The following is a 15,622-nucleotide window of genomic DNA, read 5'->3' as shown; positions in this document are numbered from 1 at the left end:
TACATGACTCTAGGTAGTTCACCCAATACTTCCATTCCAGGCAGTTTCAAATCACTTGATGATTTCCAGCAGGCAGTTTCAAATTGCTTGATGATTTCCAGCTGCTTATAAGCAGTAATCAAGTCGTCCTGTGCTCTAGAATAGCATTCACAGTGGCATTGCATTCTCAACGGTGCAATGTTTATTTGAACACTAACAAGTAATCTAGTACCTTCCGCCGCGGAAGTTGAACACGCGGCAGAACAAATGGACGTGGTCAGCCCATAGAGGGCTCCGCCTCCGCGGCGGCTATTCCACGCAGCGGCTCTCGCGCAGTGAGGGCGCCACCGCTAAGCTACGTGCAGACAGCGGCCAATAGCCACTCCCTCCGGTTTCGTACATAGGGGCCCGCTCTGCCCTAGTCCAGCCAGTCTGGTACTCGCTCTGGATTTCATTTCTATCTCGGCGGTACAGCGTTCTGGTCGTTGCTCGTTGTTGACATTTGCCTGGCTCTGGTTCCAAGTGGATTTACGTTTGGTGTTGTGGTTTCCACAAGCCTCTGTTGTTTATCTCTTCCTTGTTGTGTCACTCATGGTCGGTCGTGGTCGGTTGTTGTCAGTTGTTGTTGGTCTGTCGTCCGACTCGTCCTGTGTTTACCCGGTGGTGCGTGCTCCACCACCGCCGGCTTCCCCGCCTGGCGGCTCCAATCCGCAGCCCAAGGCGTTCCCACTGTTGGTTGTGGTTACCACATGTAACTTCAAATCAGTCAAGCTTGACTGTGTCTTAATTTCAGGATCTGCTACACTTCAGTGGTCGTAAGTTTTCTTTGAAGTTAAAACACACAAGAAAAAAGCCCAAGACAAAATTTACAAATTCCTTTTGAAGGGTTGGGGGATGGTATAGTGCTGCTAATGGGAGTGCTTCCCACCAATTGTGCAATGGGACCACTCCCTGAAATATATCTTATGTTCCTGTAACACTCCTAACCCCAACTTTCATTAGGCATTGTCCTTACCTATCTAGCCCCTTCCCTGTTCCCATTCCAGCACTACACAGCCCTCTATTCCGCCAGTATACCCAGTCTTTCCACTTCTATCCTTTACCGCTACCCCCCCCCCCCCCCCCGCCCCTCACTCTCTCTCTCTCCACCACTCCCATTTAACCTTTTGAGCTGCCCTCTTTCCTCTCTCCGCCTCATTGCTGCACCCTCTACTCATCCCTCCCCCTCCTCGCCACAGCCTCCTCCACCCCCCACCCGGTTGCCTCTCCCATCATGTGCTGCTGCTTATCTGCCAGAGACTGTGGTCATGTGTGTGAGTTGCATTTGCCTGAGTGTGTGTGTGTGTATGTGGGGGGGAGGAGGGGGGGTTGGACAGAGCTCTTGTTGGCTGAAAGCACATTTTGTAACAGTTTTTTGTTGTGCCTTTCTGCAACTTAGTATCTCCACTATATGGTGAGTAGTAACTATCATTTTCATAACATTGTTACATTCCATCCTGGATTTTCCATTGTCAGAAATATAGCTTTAATGTGTAAATACACACAATGCATTGCTGCCAAAATTGCTAGGAAAGCACAAATATATTTTAGAAGTGACATTCACGAAGTGGAAAGTACAGAACATATCATAATAAAAATCAGCCTCAATGCGATCGATGAGCAACAATGCGAAAATAACACAACAGTAAAATATTGGAATCTACAATTTTGAGCTAAATCTATCTGGCCTGAGTAGTCTCTCACAAAAGAAAACTAAGAAAATGTGTAAAATATACAGATTTTTCATTTATCTGAGCTTGTGACACCTGCACTAGCATGTCAAAAATGAAAACTGTAATATTAGTTTACCCCATTGAAAATCACTAAAATCTGAAAATTGTGAAGGAAGAGAAAGAACATCATTCACTCATGGTGATGAGCAGTGTGGCTGACAATGCAAAAATCTTTTTAAATAAAAACTTGAAGCCACCAAATTATCTGCAATTACATTCACTCATACCTTTATGTGCACATAGACTTACCACGAAAAACTACAGTTTCGAGACGGGGAATATGGGAGTTAACAGCAATAACTTTGCTGAAGATTCTGTGAATAAGTGATCTTAAATCTTGAAGTGTCGGTGAGAAACGCAGTTCAGAGGATCCTAATACTGGTTCAACTTCCACTGTAATTAAAGGTATCTTCCAGAAATAATCATCTTGATAGTCTTCTACGTAATTGTTGCCCGCCTACAAAGAGAAATTTCATATTTTTATTATGTCAGCATCAACTGAAGAATTTACAACTCTAAAATATATGTTAAAAAGCTGCAACATAACTAAAACGACTGTCTAACAACATTAGCACAAGAAACAAGAAAGAGAAAGCCAAATCATTATCTGGAAAGAAATATATTACAATCTATGAGTAAAAAACTACTGTGTTGAAATAATGGACTTACCGGTAAATGGTATAGTAATCTTAACATATGGATCCCCAGGGCACTTACCTCTTGTTATTTAAAATTAACAGAATTTTCCACCTGTCCTTGGCAGAATGTGATAATAATATTGAAAAGAGAAAATACTTCCCAATGTTCTGTAAAATTATATTTATTGTCACGAAACAGCTTTCAGCTTCTCAGGTCATCTTCACTTGTTACCTAATATATTACCCATGACCATTAAATTTTCGTCTCCCTTCACTAGCTGAATAATTTCTTTTATCTCATCATACATTGCATCAATTTCTTCGTCATCTGCAGAGCTAGTTGGCATATAAACTTTAATGCGTTCACTGTGTTGTTTGTAGTAGCTTACATGCGCTCCTATTTTTTTTATTCATTATTAAACCTACTCCTGCATTACCCCTATTTGATTTTGAATCTATACCCCTGTATTCACCTGACCAAAAGTCTTGTTCCTCCTGTCACCGAACTTCACTAATCCCCTCTATATCTAACTTTAACTTCACCATTTTCCTTTTTAAACTTTCTAACCTACCTGTCCAATTAAGGGATCTGACATTCCTCGCTCCAATCCGTAGAACACCAGTTTTCTTTCTCCTGATAATGATATCCTCTTGAGTAGTCCCCACCCAGAGATCTGAATGGGGGACTATTTTACTTCTGGAATATTTTATCCAAGAGGACGCCATCATCATTTAACCATACAGTAAAGCTGCATGCCCTCAGGTAAAATTACGGCTGTAGTTTCCCCTTGATTTCAGCTGTTCGCAGTACCAGCACAGCAAGCCCATTTTTGTTAGTGTTACAAGGCCAGATCAGTCAATCATGCAGACTGTTGCCCTTCAACTACTGAAAAGGCTGCTGCCCCTCTTCAGGAATCACTCGTTTGTCTGGCCTCTCAACAGATACCCCTCCGTTGTGGTTGCACCTACGGTATGCCTATCTGTATCGCTGAGGCACGCAAGCCTGCCCACCAACGGCAAGGTCCATGGTTCATGAACTAATGCGAATAATTGTTTTATTGTATATGACGGTAATATCTGTTCCTGAAAGAACAGTTACTGGCAGAAGTAAAGCTGTGAGGACCGGGCGTGAGTCGTGCTTTGGTAGCTCAGATGATAGAGCACTTGCCCGCGAAAGGCAAAGGTCCCGAGTTCGAGTCTCGGTCGGGCACACAGTTTTAATCTGCCAGGAAGTTTCAGTTACTGTAGATGACCATGCAGCTACGGTAACTGTTCTTTCGGGAACAGATATTATCGTCATATACAGTTAAAATATGGCTTTCCGGCCATTGACCTTCTTGTGTGTGAACGCACACGCTATTCCCGAATTCGTATGGGACTTGGTAGATTAATCTGCCACGAATAATGAGTATGGTGGGCAAACATCTATTAGGCGCACTACCAATGTAGTGGTGTGGACATGTTGGGAATGTAGGTCTCAAGGGGGGCGTGCAAGGGATAAGTCCCTGCAGGCGCACTATCCTCTGTGCCCTCGGTGGCTCAGATGGATAGAGCGTCAGCCACGTAAGCAGGAGATCCCAGGTTCGAGTCCTGGTCGGGCACACATTTTCAACATGTCCCCAATGAAGTACATCAACAACTGTTTGCAGCTAGGGTGTCCATTTAATTATCATTTCAATTGTTTTGTTGCCACTCCCCCCCATGATTTTAGAAATTCCAATGGAATGTTATCTGTCCCTTCTGCTTCATTTTATTTTTTAGTCTTCCAAAGATCTTCTAAATTCAGATTCTAATACTGGATCCGCTTATCTCTTCCCTATCAACTTGCGTTTCTTCTATCATGTCATCAAACAGGTCCTCCCCCCACATAGTACTCCAATGTACATGCTCTTTCCACCAGTCCCTCTCTCCTCTGCATTTACCAGTTCAATTCCCTTTGCACTCTTAATGTTATCACCCTTGTTTTTAATTTTACTGTAGGCTGTTTTGACTTTTCTATATGCTGAGTTAGTCCTCCCTACAATCATTTCTTTTCCAATTTCTTCACTTTTACATGTAGCCATTTCGACATAGCTCCCCTCTACTTCCTATTCATTTCATTCTTAAATGACTTGTATTTCTGTATTCCTGAATTTCCCTGAACATTTTGGTACTTTCTTCTTTCATTGATAAACTGAAGTATTTCCTCTGCTACCCACGGTTTCTTCGCAGTTACATTCCTTGTAGCTATGTTTTTCTCTCCAACTTCTATGATTATCCTTTTTAGATATGTCCAACCTTCTTCAACTAAACTGCTTACTGATCTACTCATTGTCACAGTATCTACAGCCTCAGAGAACTTCAACCATATCTCTTCATTCCTTAGCACTTTCATATGCCATTTCTTTGTGCACTGACTCTTCCTGACTAGTCTCTTAAACATCAGTCTACTTTTGATCATTACTAAATTGTGACCTGAGTCTGTATCTGTCGCTGGGTATGCCTTATAATCTAATATCTGAATTTGGTATCTCTGCCTGACCACAATGTATTCTACATTAAATCTATCAGTACCTCCATCCCTTTTATAAGTATACCTCCTCCTCTTGTGGTTCTTTAACAGCATATTCACGATTACCATTCGAAATTTATTGCAAAACTCGATTAGCCTTTCTCCTCTCTTATTCCCACTGCCAAACACATATTCTCTCGTAGGCCTTTCTTCCACTCCCTCCTCTACAGCAGCATTTCAGTCCCTGATGATTGTCAGATTTTCACTCCCCTTTATGTACTGGATTACCTATTCAACATCCTCATACACTTTCTCTGCCCCTTCACTTTCTGCTCATGACATCGGCACATATACCTGAACTATTGTTTCCAGTTGGCTTGCTGTCAATTCTGATGAGAATGTCTCTAACAATGAACTCTTCACAGTAACTCACTCTGTCCTACTTTTATTCATAACAAATCCTACTCCCGTTATATGTCACATCATTTGATCTCACCAGCCAATGACAGCCGATATTCACAGGACACATGATGCAGTCAGCAAATAGCAACATCACTGTTAAGTAAAACAAACAGCAGATGTTAATGGTTTAAATCAATGTACATACAATACAGCTCCAAGTACAGCTAGGCTTTCACATATGACATTGGTTGTCAAAAATTTTTCACTGCCCCCTCACTCCCTCAAACGTGTGACTATGCAGGATCCTAAGACTGCAGCATGATTTTCAGCAGCTGAATATTTCTGACAACAACGAGAATAAATTTCACATCTATGCACCGAACATTTCATGAGTTACCTTACTGAATACATGTTCCATCCAGCACTTCAACTTCTTGAAAGCCAGTTACATGTGAAATTGCTCAAGAACTGAACTCACTCTTTTTTGAAGGATAATTCTATTTTTGGCATCGTTATTTCATAATTTACAATGTATGAAAGAACTAAAATAAATGTGAAAAACTAACCTCGAAGTGTGGTCTTTTAAAGCATGTGTTACCCTTTAAAAAATATATAACACAAATAAGCCAGTAAAATTTTAAATAATGGCTAAATGGCCGGTCTTCAAAGTGTTAAGTTTTGAATGACAGTCAAATGCTCCATGATTCAAGAAATTCATTGCCCATTCTCACACGTATGATAATTCATCCTATGTAAAAAGAAATTTACTTTGAAAGTAATGCTTCTCAAACCATCATTCGCAATATTTTCTTGTGGCCTATTAGAATTGTGAACACCTGTGACATCATGCTCATCAAAAGCAGTTTGTTATTACAAAGTATTGCATTATCTTCATCTTGAAGCCTTTGACACACTTTGTTGTTGGCAGACACTTGTGTGTGTGCTGCATTTTGTTGTTGTAAATAGCATAGTTTCTTTGGACCTAAAGTTTTATTTCGATTTTATTGCCTCATTTATGTTTTACTATTGAATTATTATTCTATTATTCTGCAGTAGTAGGCTAAAGCAAGGAACCAAGATGGTTGGAAGACCAAAGCTAGTTTGTTCTCTCTCTCTCTCTCTCTCTCTCTCTCTCTCTCTCTCTCTCTGTGTGTGTGTGTGTGTGTGTGTGTGTGTGTGTGTCTCACGCACACACAAACAAATAAATAAAATCATAACTAAAATGACTGTAATACTATTTTTTCAATACCTCGAACTGCATTATAAGTTCCAGAATGTGGTTCAGTGATCGCATAACTAGCTCATGCAATTGTTTGGACATAAGGCTGGAAATGCTGTTGAAAAATTTTTGAACTAACTGCAGCGACTCCCCAGCATGCTCTGGTACAAGCTGCCGCCAACTATCACGAAGGTGCAGAAGGATCTCAGCACACTGGATCAACCATCTATAACAGAATAAAACATTGTCATTGAACAATAATATGTATTCAAACAGGATACAGCAAATGAAGAACACAGTAATAATGACAACTATCACGAAGGTGCAGATGGATCTCAGCACACTGGACCAACCATCTATAACAGAATAAAACATTGCCATTGAACAATAATATGTATTCAAACAGGATACAGCAAATGAAGAACACAGTAATAATGAACTGGCTGTGAGACACATACCACACATGAATTTCAGTGAAAGGAGTGATGGATTTGACATGTATGATTAGGAAACCTTAAATTAGTAACAAAAAGGAGACATGACTAATAATCAACAGTCAGATGCTGAGCCTGCTGCAGTCTGGACTTGTATTGAAGATGATTTAGCCCACATCCTACAACTTCCCAACTAAAAAAATCCACCTTCTTCTTCTCAAAACAGGAAGTCACCTTCCTGGATGTTAACATCTATCTCTTCAAGGAATGCATTCAAAATCTGGTCTGCATCAAACATGCAACAAGCAGTATCTTTACTACCCTAAGTGTCTTGTCCTCCCTCCTCCCTGCGGCTTCATCAAACATTTATATTCATTGTAATAATACCTACTGAACACAAACTCTATGAATACTAAAACAATGATGTCCGTGTAACATTACGAGTCAAGATAGCTGTAACGGAAATTGAATAGCGTAAAGTTATCATTAAAAACGCACGCCGCGCGATTTGTGACGATTTGGTTGGTCATAATAGTAGTAACATGCTTTTGGAATACAATTAAAATATAACGGCGATACCTGTTTAGTGTTATTGGAAATAATATGTAGTAAATTAATGAGTGAGGTAGCCGATCCTATAAGAAGAGGTGAAATTGGGCATATTAAGGTGTTTTGCTTTATGTCGACTAAGCCGAAGATACGGCGTCTTTTTTTTCCGTTTACTCTTAGAAAAAAAAAAAAAAAAGTAACGAAGTGCTAATTATGCGTTGTGAAAAATATAGGGGCGAATTTTAAATAGCTACAGTGTATAATCAGACTAACAAATGGACATTCAGTTACGCGAAATAGCGGACAGCGAAGTGTGGTCATTAAATTGAGTACACCTACAGGGCGGGCAGTTCCGGGATAAGTCTATTCGCATCTCACGAGGGACGCGGTATTGAGACCGTTTTTTTTTTTTTTTTTTTATTATATCACGGAGAGCGGGCTTCAATTTATTAAAAGGAGAAAAGCTGTATCATTATCATTGACTGTTGGTGTTAAGCAACCAAAACTGTTCATCAAAGGGTTTCGGTGAATGAGTGGTGAATGCGAAATGAAACTGTGAACGAAGTTATGTTAAATAAAGCAGAAGAGACAAGACAGTTTGGTCGTATCTGTTATTATTCCATAAACCGTAACATTTCTTCTCGTTGTACGAAGCCTTTATAGACAATCGTTATGACAATTTGCTTTGAAGGGATCTCGTTACGAGTTAAGTTTTGGGGACCTGGTCAACAGGGGATAGTTCGTAGATCTTAACTACTGCAGCTATTCTGGAATCAGGTGCTACCGTGACCGTTGTGTGTTGTCAATGGCTTAAGGTCATCATATCTCATGCTCTAAGATCGACGCGCCTTTCCTCTTGGTATAACGGTGTCTCACGGTAACAACGACAACGCCGACGGCGAAGGAAGATACGGTAGAAGTGGCGCCACAACGTGCGGCTCGATCGAGCAGGATTGCTGTATCGAGTCGAGTGTCATCCGGATTCACGAACCCTAGAGTTGGAAAATATTGTAGCAGCCAGTGAGTCTGTCCAATGAAAGAGGTATTCTTCAATAATCGCTAAAAGTGAGCGATACTACCAGGTATGATTAAAATAACTGTATAATTATTTTAAAAAAAGGAAGTTGAGACTTGTGATTTCGGTAGATAAATATATATAAATACATAGTGAAAATAAGTGTATGTCTTGGTAGTGAATAATCATGTCAAAACGAACGAAAAGAATACATGATAATGTGCAGTTGAGTAGAGTAATGAGTAGAGAGAGAGAGGAAAGTGAAGAGGATAGGCATGATGCATCCCATGAGCTCAATGTGGGACAGGAGACATGTACAGATAATAATACAGTTATTGATTTAGAGCCGTTAGGAGATTCAAATACAATGATAAGTAAGGTAAGCAGCGTGGGAGAACATAAAGATCTTGAGGTTTCGGAAGTAGATCAGCAAGTTGATCCTCAAAATGGAAATATTAATCAAAAAATGTTTGATATGCTGGTATCAATAAATACTTAAATGGGTGTAATGAATGGAAGACTTGGTTCACTAGAAAAAGATAATAAGCAATTAAAAGAGGACAATCAAAAGTGAAATGAAAAATTTGAGGCCAAATTTGGTTCATTAGAAGTTAAAATGGATTCTTTGGAAAGCAAACTGAACACCTTTGATTATAAACTGGAAAATACTAAGAAAGAATTAAAGGCGGACTGGGAGACTCAATTAAATGCGAAATTTGGAGAACTAGATGTAGAGTTTTCTAACACCTTAGAAAGGCAATATAATAATTTAACGGGAAAACTTCATGACGTAGAAAAGAAATATGAGGTAGTTTCGAAGAGTTATGATGGCCTGTCCAATAGGATGGTTAAGTGTGAAAGCAGCTGTTTCAATGCTAGCGCAAAGATAGAAGAGCTTTCGAAACAAATAGTCGAGTTTGAGTCCGATGCTCGTAAGGGGATTGACAAGTATTTAGTAGATCAAACTAAAAGACTTGACGAAGATCTATCTGAATGGAGAGAAATAAAAGGGAATGAAATTGTAGACAAGGTTAAGACTACTATTGGATCCCAGCCAAATGAAAATATCAATGAGCACCTAAGTAGAAATGATGAATTAATTAAGCTCTTCACTAGCGAAATTCAGAAAATAAAAGAGAAAATAGTTGATGAGTTACCTAAATGGCAAAAGGAAACCAATCATAAATTGACGGAGTTAGAATGAAAGTCATCACAAAATTTGTTGACAGAGGACGAACATTCGGAGAATAGGTCGAAAAACAACCAAACATGTGATAATACGAAGTACAATTGTGGTGAAAATTTGCATTGGGAAGTTGATGATTCAGTTGGTAAAGATGATGATTCTTTTGGTCAGCGAGGATATTTGTCTTCTTTAAAGATGGAGAATAGCATTTTTAAAAGTAGACAATTCCCAACATTCTCCACTGAAAAGAACAACCTGCATCCGAAAATCTTTATCAATAATTTCAAAAGAATATTTCCATGTAGCTGGTCAGAACACGACCGACTTCAATTTATAGTATCCAAAATTACCAGAGAAGCCGCATTATGGGCCGCCGAGTGAAAGTTGCTATACTTGCGCTGAGTTTGAACAACTTTTTTTGGCTAAATACTGGTCGTCGAGTAAACAAGAAAAATTAAGAAAAGAGGTTTACCAACCTGAGTATTTTAACAGTAAAAGGAGTACTTTAAGGCAATATTTTGAAAAGTACATAAATAAGACACGTTATTGGAGTGATCCAATTTCTCACAAGGAAGTGATCAGAATTTTGAAGGGAAGGTTGCCCATAAATATACGTGAAAAGTTAATAAATGTTCCTGACCACGATGTAGAACAGTTCTTGTCGGTGATTGACTCTATAGATATGATTATGGAAGACGCAAGACAAATGAGTAGTAATCAAATGTCGACTCACACTCATAGTAATATGAATAATTATAATAATAATATAATAGAGGGAAACATTCCACATGGGAAAAATATATCAAAAAACAAAGATGATGTGACTTACCAAACGAAAGCGCTGGCACGTCGAAAGACACACAAACAAACACAAACAGACACACAAAATTCAAGCTTTGGCAACAAACTGTTGCCTCATCAGGAAAGAGGGAAGGAGAGGGAAAGACGAAAGGATGTGGGTTTTAAGGGAGAGGGTAAGGAGTCATTCCAATCCCGGGAGCGGAAAGACTTACCTTAGGGGGAAAAAAGGACGGGTATACACTCGCACACCCACACATATCCATCCACACATATAATAATATTATAATAATAATTTAACGTATGATAATAATTTTGAAGGGAAGGTTGCCCATAAATATACGTGAAAAGTTAATAAATGTTCCTGACCACGATGTAGAACAGTTCTTGTCGGTGATTGACTCTATAGATATGATTATGGAAGACGCAAGACAAATGAGTAGTAATCAAATGTCGACTCACACTCATAGTAATAAAACCCGCATCACAGGAGCGTGGACAATCTTCATCCTATAGTTGCAATAAAAACAATGATTATAATAAATATAGAAGAGATACTTACTGTGCTAGAGGTAAACCTCGATATGGTGACGCGAATGTGCATAGTAGTGATATTAATAAGAGTAACAGATACCCAAGTGATGAACCCAATTGTATTCGACCTTGGGAAGATAATTTGAAGCATAATGTTCATCGGCAGGATGGAACAAATTCCTCAAGTCCTCATCCAGCACAAGGAGTTATACCAATGGGCGAAGGAGCCTCCAATGTGCGATGGGGTGAATACCATAACTCGGATCATACTGTACGGATTGTGGAAGTTCATGAACCCCCACCAATGACTCAACGAGATAGATTAAACTAATACCAGTCACCAAATGCCTTCCTAGGATGACTGGAAAGGAGAAGGAAGGCAGGCATCAATTTGAACTGAGAGTATTAAGGTACAATAATAATCAGGATATAAGGAATGAATTAATTGAAGAAAAACCTGAAGTTTCTAATAAATGTGGACAAATTTTACAGGCAATAATTCCAACAAGTATAAATAATGTTGATGTTGAAATATTAATTGATACTGGAGCAACTATTAGTGTCATGACGCTGGACTGTTTAAAACAGATAAGCCGAGGGGTAAAAATGCCCACTTTTCCTATCACAGGATGTACCGTGTCTGGCGCGTTCAGCGCAAAAATGCAAAAAGTTGTGAAACAGGTACGTGTCGACGTTACAATACGGGGGGCTCAAAAAGAAAGTACATTCCTGGTTGTTCCTAAAATGACAGTACCATGTATCTGGGGTTTGGATTTTTTATGTGAAACCGGTGCAATCATTAATTTAGAGAAAGGTGAATGTATATTTAATTCCAATGGTAATGTTTTGACAGCCACCCTGAGAAAGGGCCGAGTAATTCCAAATCAGTTGTATATGAATCTAATGGTAAAATATGTCAGTATTGATGATGAAAATGTGTATGATATATGCCTTATTGAATGTTCTGAAGAAATGATTGATAAAATGTCATTGCAGGAAAAGGTGTTAGAATCAGAATATTTATCTGTTATCCAAAGGGACGAACTGTACTACTTGTTGGAAGCATATCAGTCGATTTTTAGTAAACGTCCGGGTATAATAAAAGACTTTGAATTCCATATAAAGACGTATGCACATAAACCCTTTTGTCGTCCTTCCTATTCTATCCCATGGACAAAGAAAGAAGTAGTCAGAAAGGAAATCAATAAAATGTTAGAATGGGGTATTATTGAGCCCTCAGATTCCGAATATTGTAACCCTCTTTTGGCGGTAATTAAACCCAATGGTGACATCAGATTGGTGTCGGATGCCAGAGAGATCAATAAGATCATTATACCTGTACAAATGCGACCGGAGAACCTAGAAGAGTTAGTACTAAAGTTTTATGGTGCCCGCTTCTGAACTTCTTTGGATATGCGTAGTTCATATTGGCAAACTAGAATATCGAAAGAATCTAGAAAATATACTGCATTCGTTTTTCTGGGCCGAAGTTACCAGTTTACCGTCATGCCATTTGGGTTGAAAATAAGCGGTGGTGTTTTCATATCGGCGTTAGATACTGTACTGGGCAGAGACCATTTGAATGAAGTTACTTTATATGTGGATGATTTGCTAATTGCTTCTGAAACCTGGGAGGAACATTTGGACTTATTAAGAAGAGTTTTTGCGAAATTTTTGGAATACGGAGTTACTGTAAATTTGAGCAAATCCAAGTTTGCTCATAACCAATTGAAATTTCTTGGACATATAATTACTCCTGAAGGGATAAAACCAAATCCTAAAAAGATGGATGTGATTAACAGATGTGCTTATCCAAAAAATAGGACGGAATTAAAGTCATTTATCGGCTTAGTTTCATTTTTTCGACGATTTTTACCCAATCTGTTAGGAAGCCAAGACTGTTTGTTACGGCTGTTAAGAAAAAATGTCATGTGGGGAGTGGAATTCCGAATGCACACAACCTTTTGATAACATCCGCAATGCTTTGACTAATGCTCCACTGTTACATCATCCGAGACTTGATCAAGATTTTTATATTGCTGTGGATGCTTCTGAAACAGGATTGGGTGCCACTCTTTTCCAGATGGACAATCCAGAAGATATCAGTACCATCAAAATAATTGGGTTTGCCAGCAGAACACTCTCTAGCTGTGAACGTGCATATTGTACTACTGAATTGGAAGTACTGGCCGTGGTCTGGTCCCTTAGAAAGCTTCACTATTTTGTATATGGAAAGAAGATCATTGTATTCTGCGACCACAAAGCTTTATCTTTTATTTTAACAGGAAGGATTTTCCATTCACGTTTAACCCGGTGGGCCTTGCTACTGCAAGAATATGATATTACGCTCAAATACATCAGAGGGAAAGACAACATCATAGCCAATGCTCTTTCAAGATTACCGAAAAGAAAGAATGCTGACGAGTGTGAAGAACGGACTATTGACTTTAAAGTCATGAATTTATCAAGGCAATATTGTGAGAGGCAGATTTTACAGCTATGTCGAAGTCTTCCACAACTGCAAGAAGATGATAAGTTGTGGGAAGCCATTAGGCATGCTGTTGAAAGCAAAACGCTAAGTCACTCTCAAGAACAGTATCAATTAAAATCCGGAATATTGTATCGGAGGAAGAATGAAGAAGATGTTTGGAAAGTTTGTGTTCCAAATAAATATTTAGAATCACTAGTATGGTACACTCACTTGAATTGGGGTCATTTTGGTGCCGCTAAATGTACAGCCAAAATAGCACAATACTGCTGTCATCCAAATTTGGGACGTATAGCTACAAATATTCTTAAGAAGTGCAAAATATGTCAGAAGGCGAAACCATAAACTATTGTCGGAAGATAGAATTACATCCTATCATCCCACAACAACCTTTAATGTTGGGTTCATGTGATGTCTGTGGGCCATGTCCCATGACACGTGGACGGTTCAAATATATATTGGCTTTCTATAATCTCTTTTCAAAATATGTGAAATTATATCCTTTGAAAAATCTCCACGTTCGACCCATGTTACACAAATTTATCAACAACTATAGAACTGAGCTTGGCAAAGCTATAATGGTCTTGACAGACAACGCTGCTTATTATACAAGCAAAGTATGGAGAGACACTATGAAAGAACAAGGAATCCAGCACATTTACATCTCAAGATTTTACCCTTGTGGAAATCCGGTTGAGAGAATCTTCCGAGAGTTGAACTGATTTTTACAGACGTACATACCCAAACAACATTATAAATGGATCGATTGGATTTATGAATTTGAGAAAGTGTATAATGACTTACCACACTTATCGACAGGTTATTCAGCTAACCAAATAGTATTTGGTGAAAGTATTGTGCCAGAATGGATGAAGAAATTACCTGCGATAGAACAAAAGATTACCAAGAAAGAAGATATGGTGAAGAAGGGCTACGAAAACCTGAAGCATCAAGCACAATTGAGAAAAACCCGTTTTGATAAAAATGTGAAGAAAGTAGTCACATATGATGTAGGAGAAGAAATTTTATTGAGAAATCACCCAAAAGCATCAACCAGGAAAAGACTGAATAAGAAATGGCAATATTTATATACAGGTCCATACAAAATAATGAAAATACCTCATGAAGGGAGCTACCTCCTGGTAGATTGTGATACTGATGTAATTAAAGGCTTGTTCCCTCACATAGACCTGATATCAATAATGAGCAAAATATAGATTCAAGAAACACTGAATGATACCAAGACTACACTCAGTCGACTAAATAAAAGCACCAGTGGATAAATACGTACTTATACTAACTTACAAAGAAAATTAAAGAATGTACCAACGATTTCCATGAGATACCTTCTTGGTATCAGCAACAATGTCGAAGCTGAAATAAGATTTATCCTCTCACCGAACAGCGAGGATGGATGATTTAAAAGTGGAATTAAGAGGAAAAGAAAAGGACCAAATCCTCTCTGGTTAAACAAGTGGCCTAATAAGGGTTTTAGCCTAGGATGCCAATCGTCGAACCCGGCTGTGATCCCTGCCTTGCACAGTCGGTTGAAGAACTGTGGGCTTCATCCAAGAAAAAAAATGTGGTGTGAATATGAAGTGATTAGTGCGAAGTGTTTCTAAGACAACCTATAAACAAATGTGGAATTTAGTTAAGGGCATTTTGTCTAGGCCCATTAACTCAACTTAAATATTGTAGAATGTATGTACTGACTTGTTGAGTGAATCTGAGAGTGAGTGTATTCACCGAAACAAATACCCTCTCCTGTCACTGTACAAAAAAAAAAAAAAAAGCCTGTTCTGTCTGGAACCCTCTTCAAGACATCACAGTCTGGGGGGCCGTGTAACATTACGAGTCAAGATAGCTGTAACAGAAATTGAATAGCGTAAAGTTATCATTAAAAATGCACGCCGCATGATTTGTGACGATTTGGTTGGTCATAATAGTAGTAACATGCTTTTGGAATACAATTAAAATATGATGGCGATACCTGTTTAGTGTTATTGGAAATAATATGTAGTAAATTAATGAGTAAGGTAGCCGATCCTATAAGAAGAGGTGAAATTGGGCATATTAAGGTGTTTTGCTTTATGTCGACTAAGCCGATGATACAGCGT

General features: G+C 38.8%; 1 protein-coding gene across 1 annotated transcript in view; it reads right to left on the bottom strand.

Moving 5' to 3' along the window:
* Nucleotides 1-15,622, bottom strand: part of LOC126455722 (dynein axonemal heavy chain 3) — a 1,249,696-nt gene that overhangs the window by 1,109,869 nt on the left and 124,205 nt on the right. Inside the window, exons 10-11 of the mRNA XM_050091491.1 lie at nt 6,532-6,727; nt 2,001-2,208 (exon numbers count right to left, since the gene is read on the bottom strand). Of these exons, the coding sequence (XP_049947448.1) occupies nt 2,001-2,208; nt 6,532-6,727 (404 nt within the window). The remainder of the gene's footprint in view (nt 1-2,000; nt 2,209-6,531; nt 6,728-15,622) is intronic.

The sequence above is a fragment of the Schistocerca serialis genome, chromosome 2 (genome assembly GCF_023864345.2).
Source record: "Schistocerca serialis cubense isolate TAMUIC-IGC-003099 chromosome 2, iqSchSeri2.2, whole genome shotgun sequence".
NCBI classification, from domain to species: Eukaryota; Metazoa; Arthropoda; class Insecta; order Orthoptera; family Acrididae; genus Schistocerca; species Schistocerca serialis.
The sequence above is the reverse complement of the archived record's forward strand: the minus strand, read 5'-3'. Positions and strand labels throughout refer to the sequence as shown.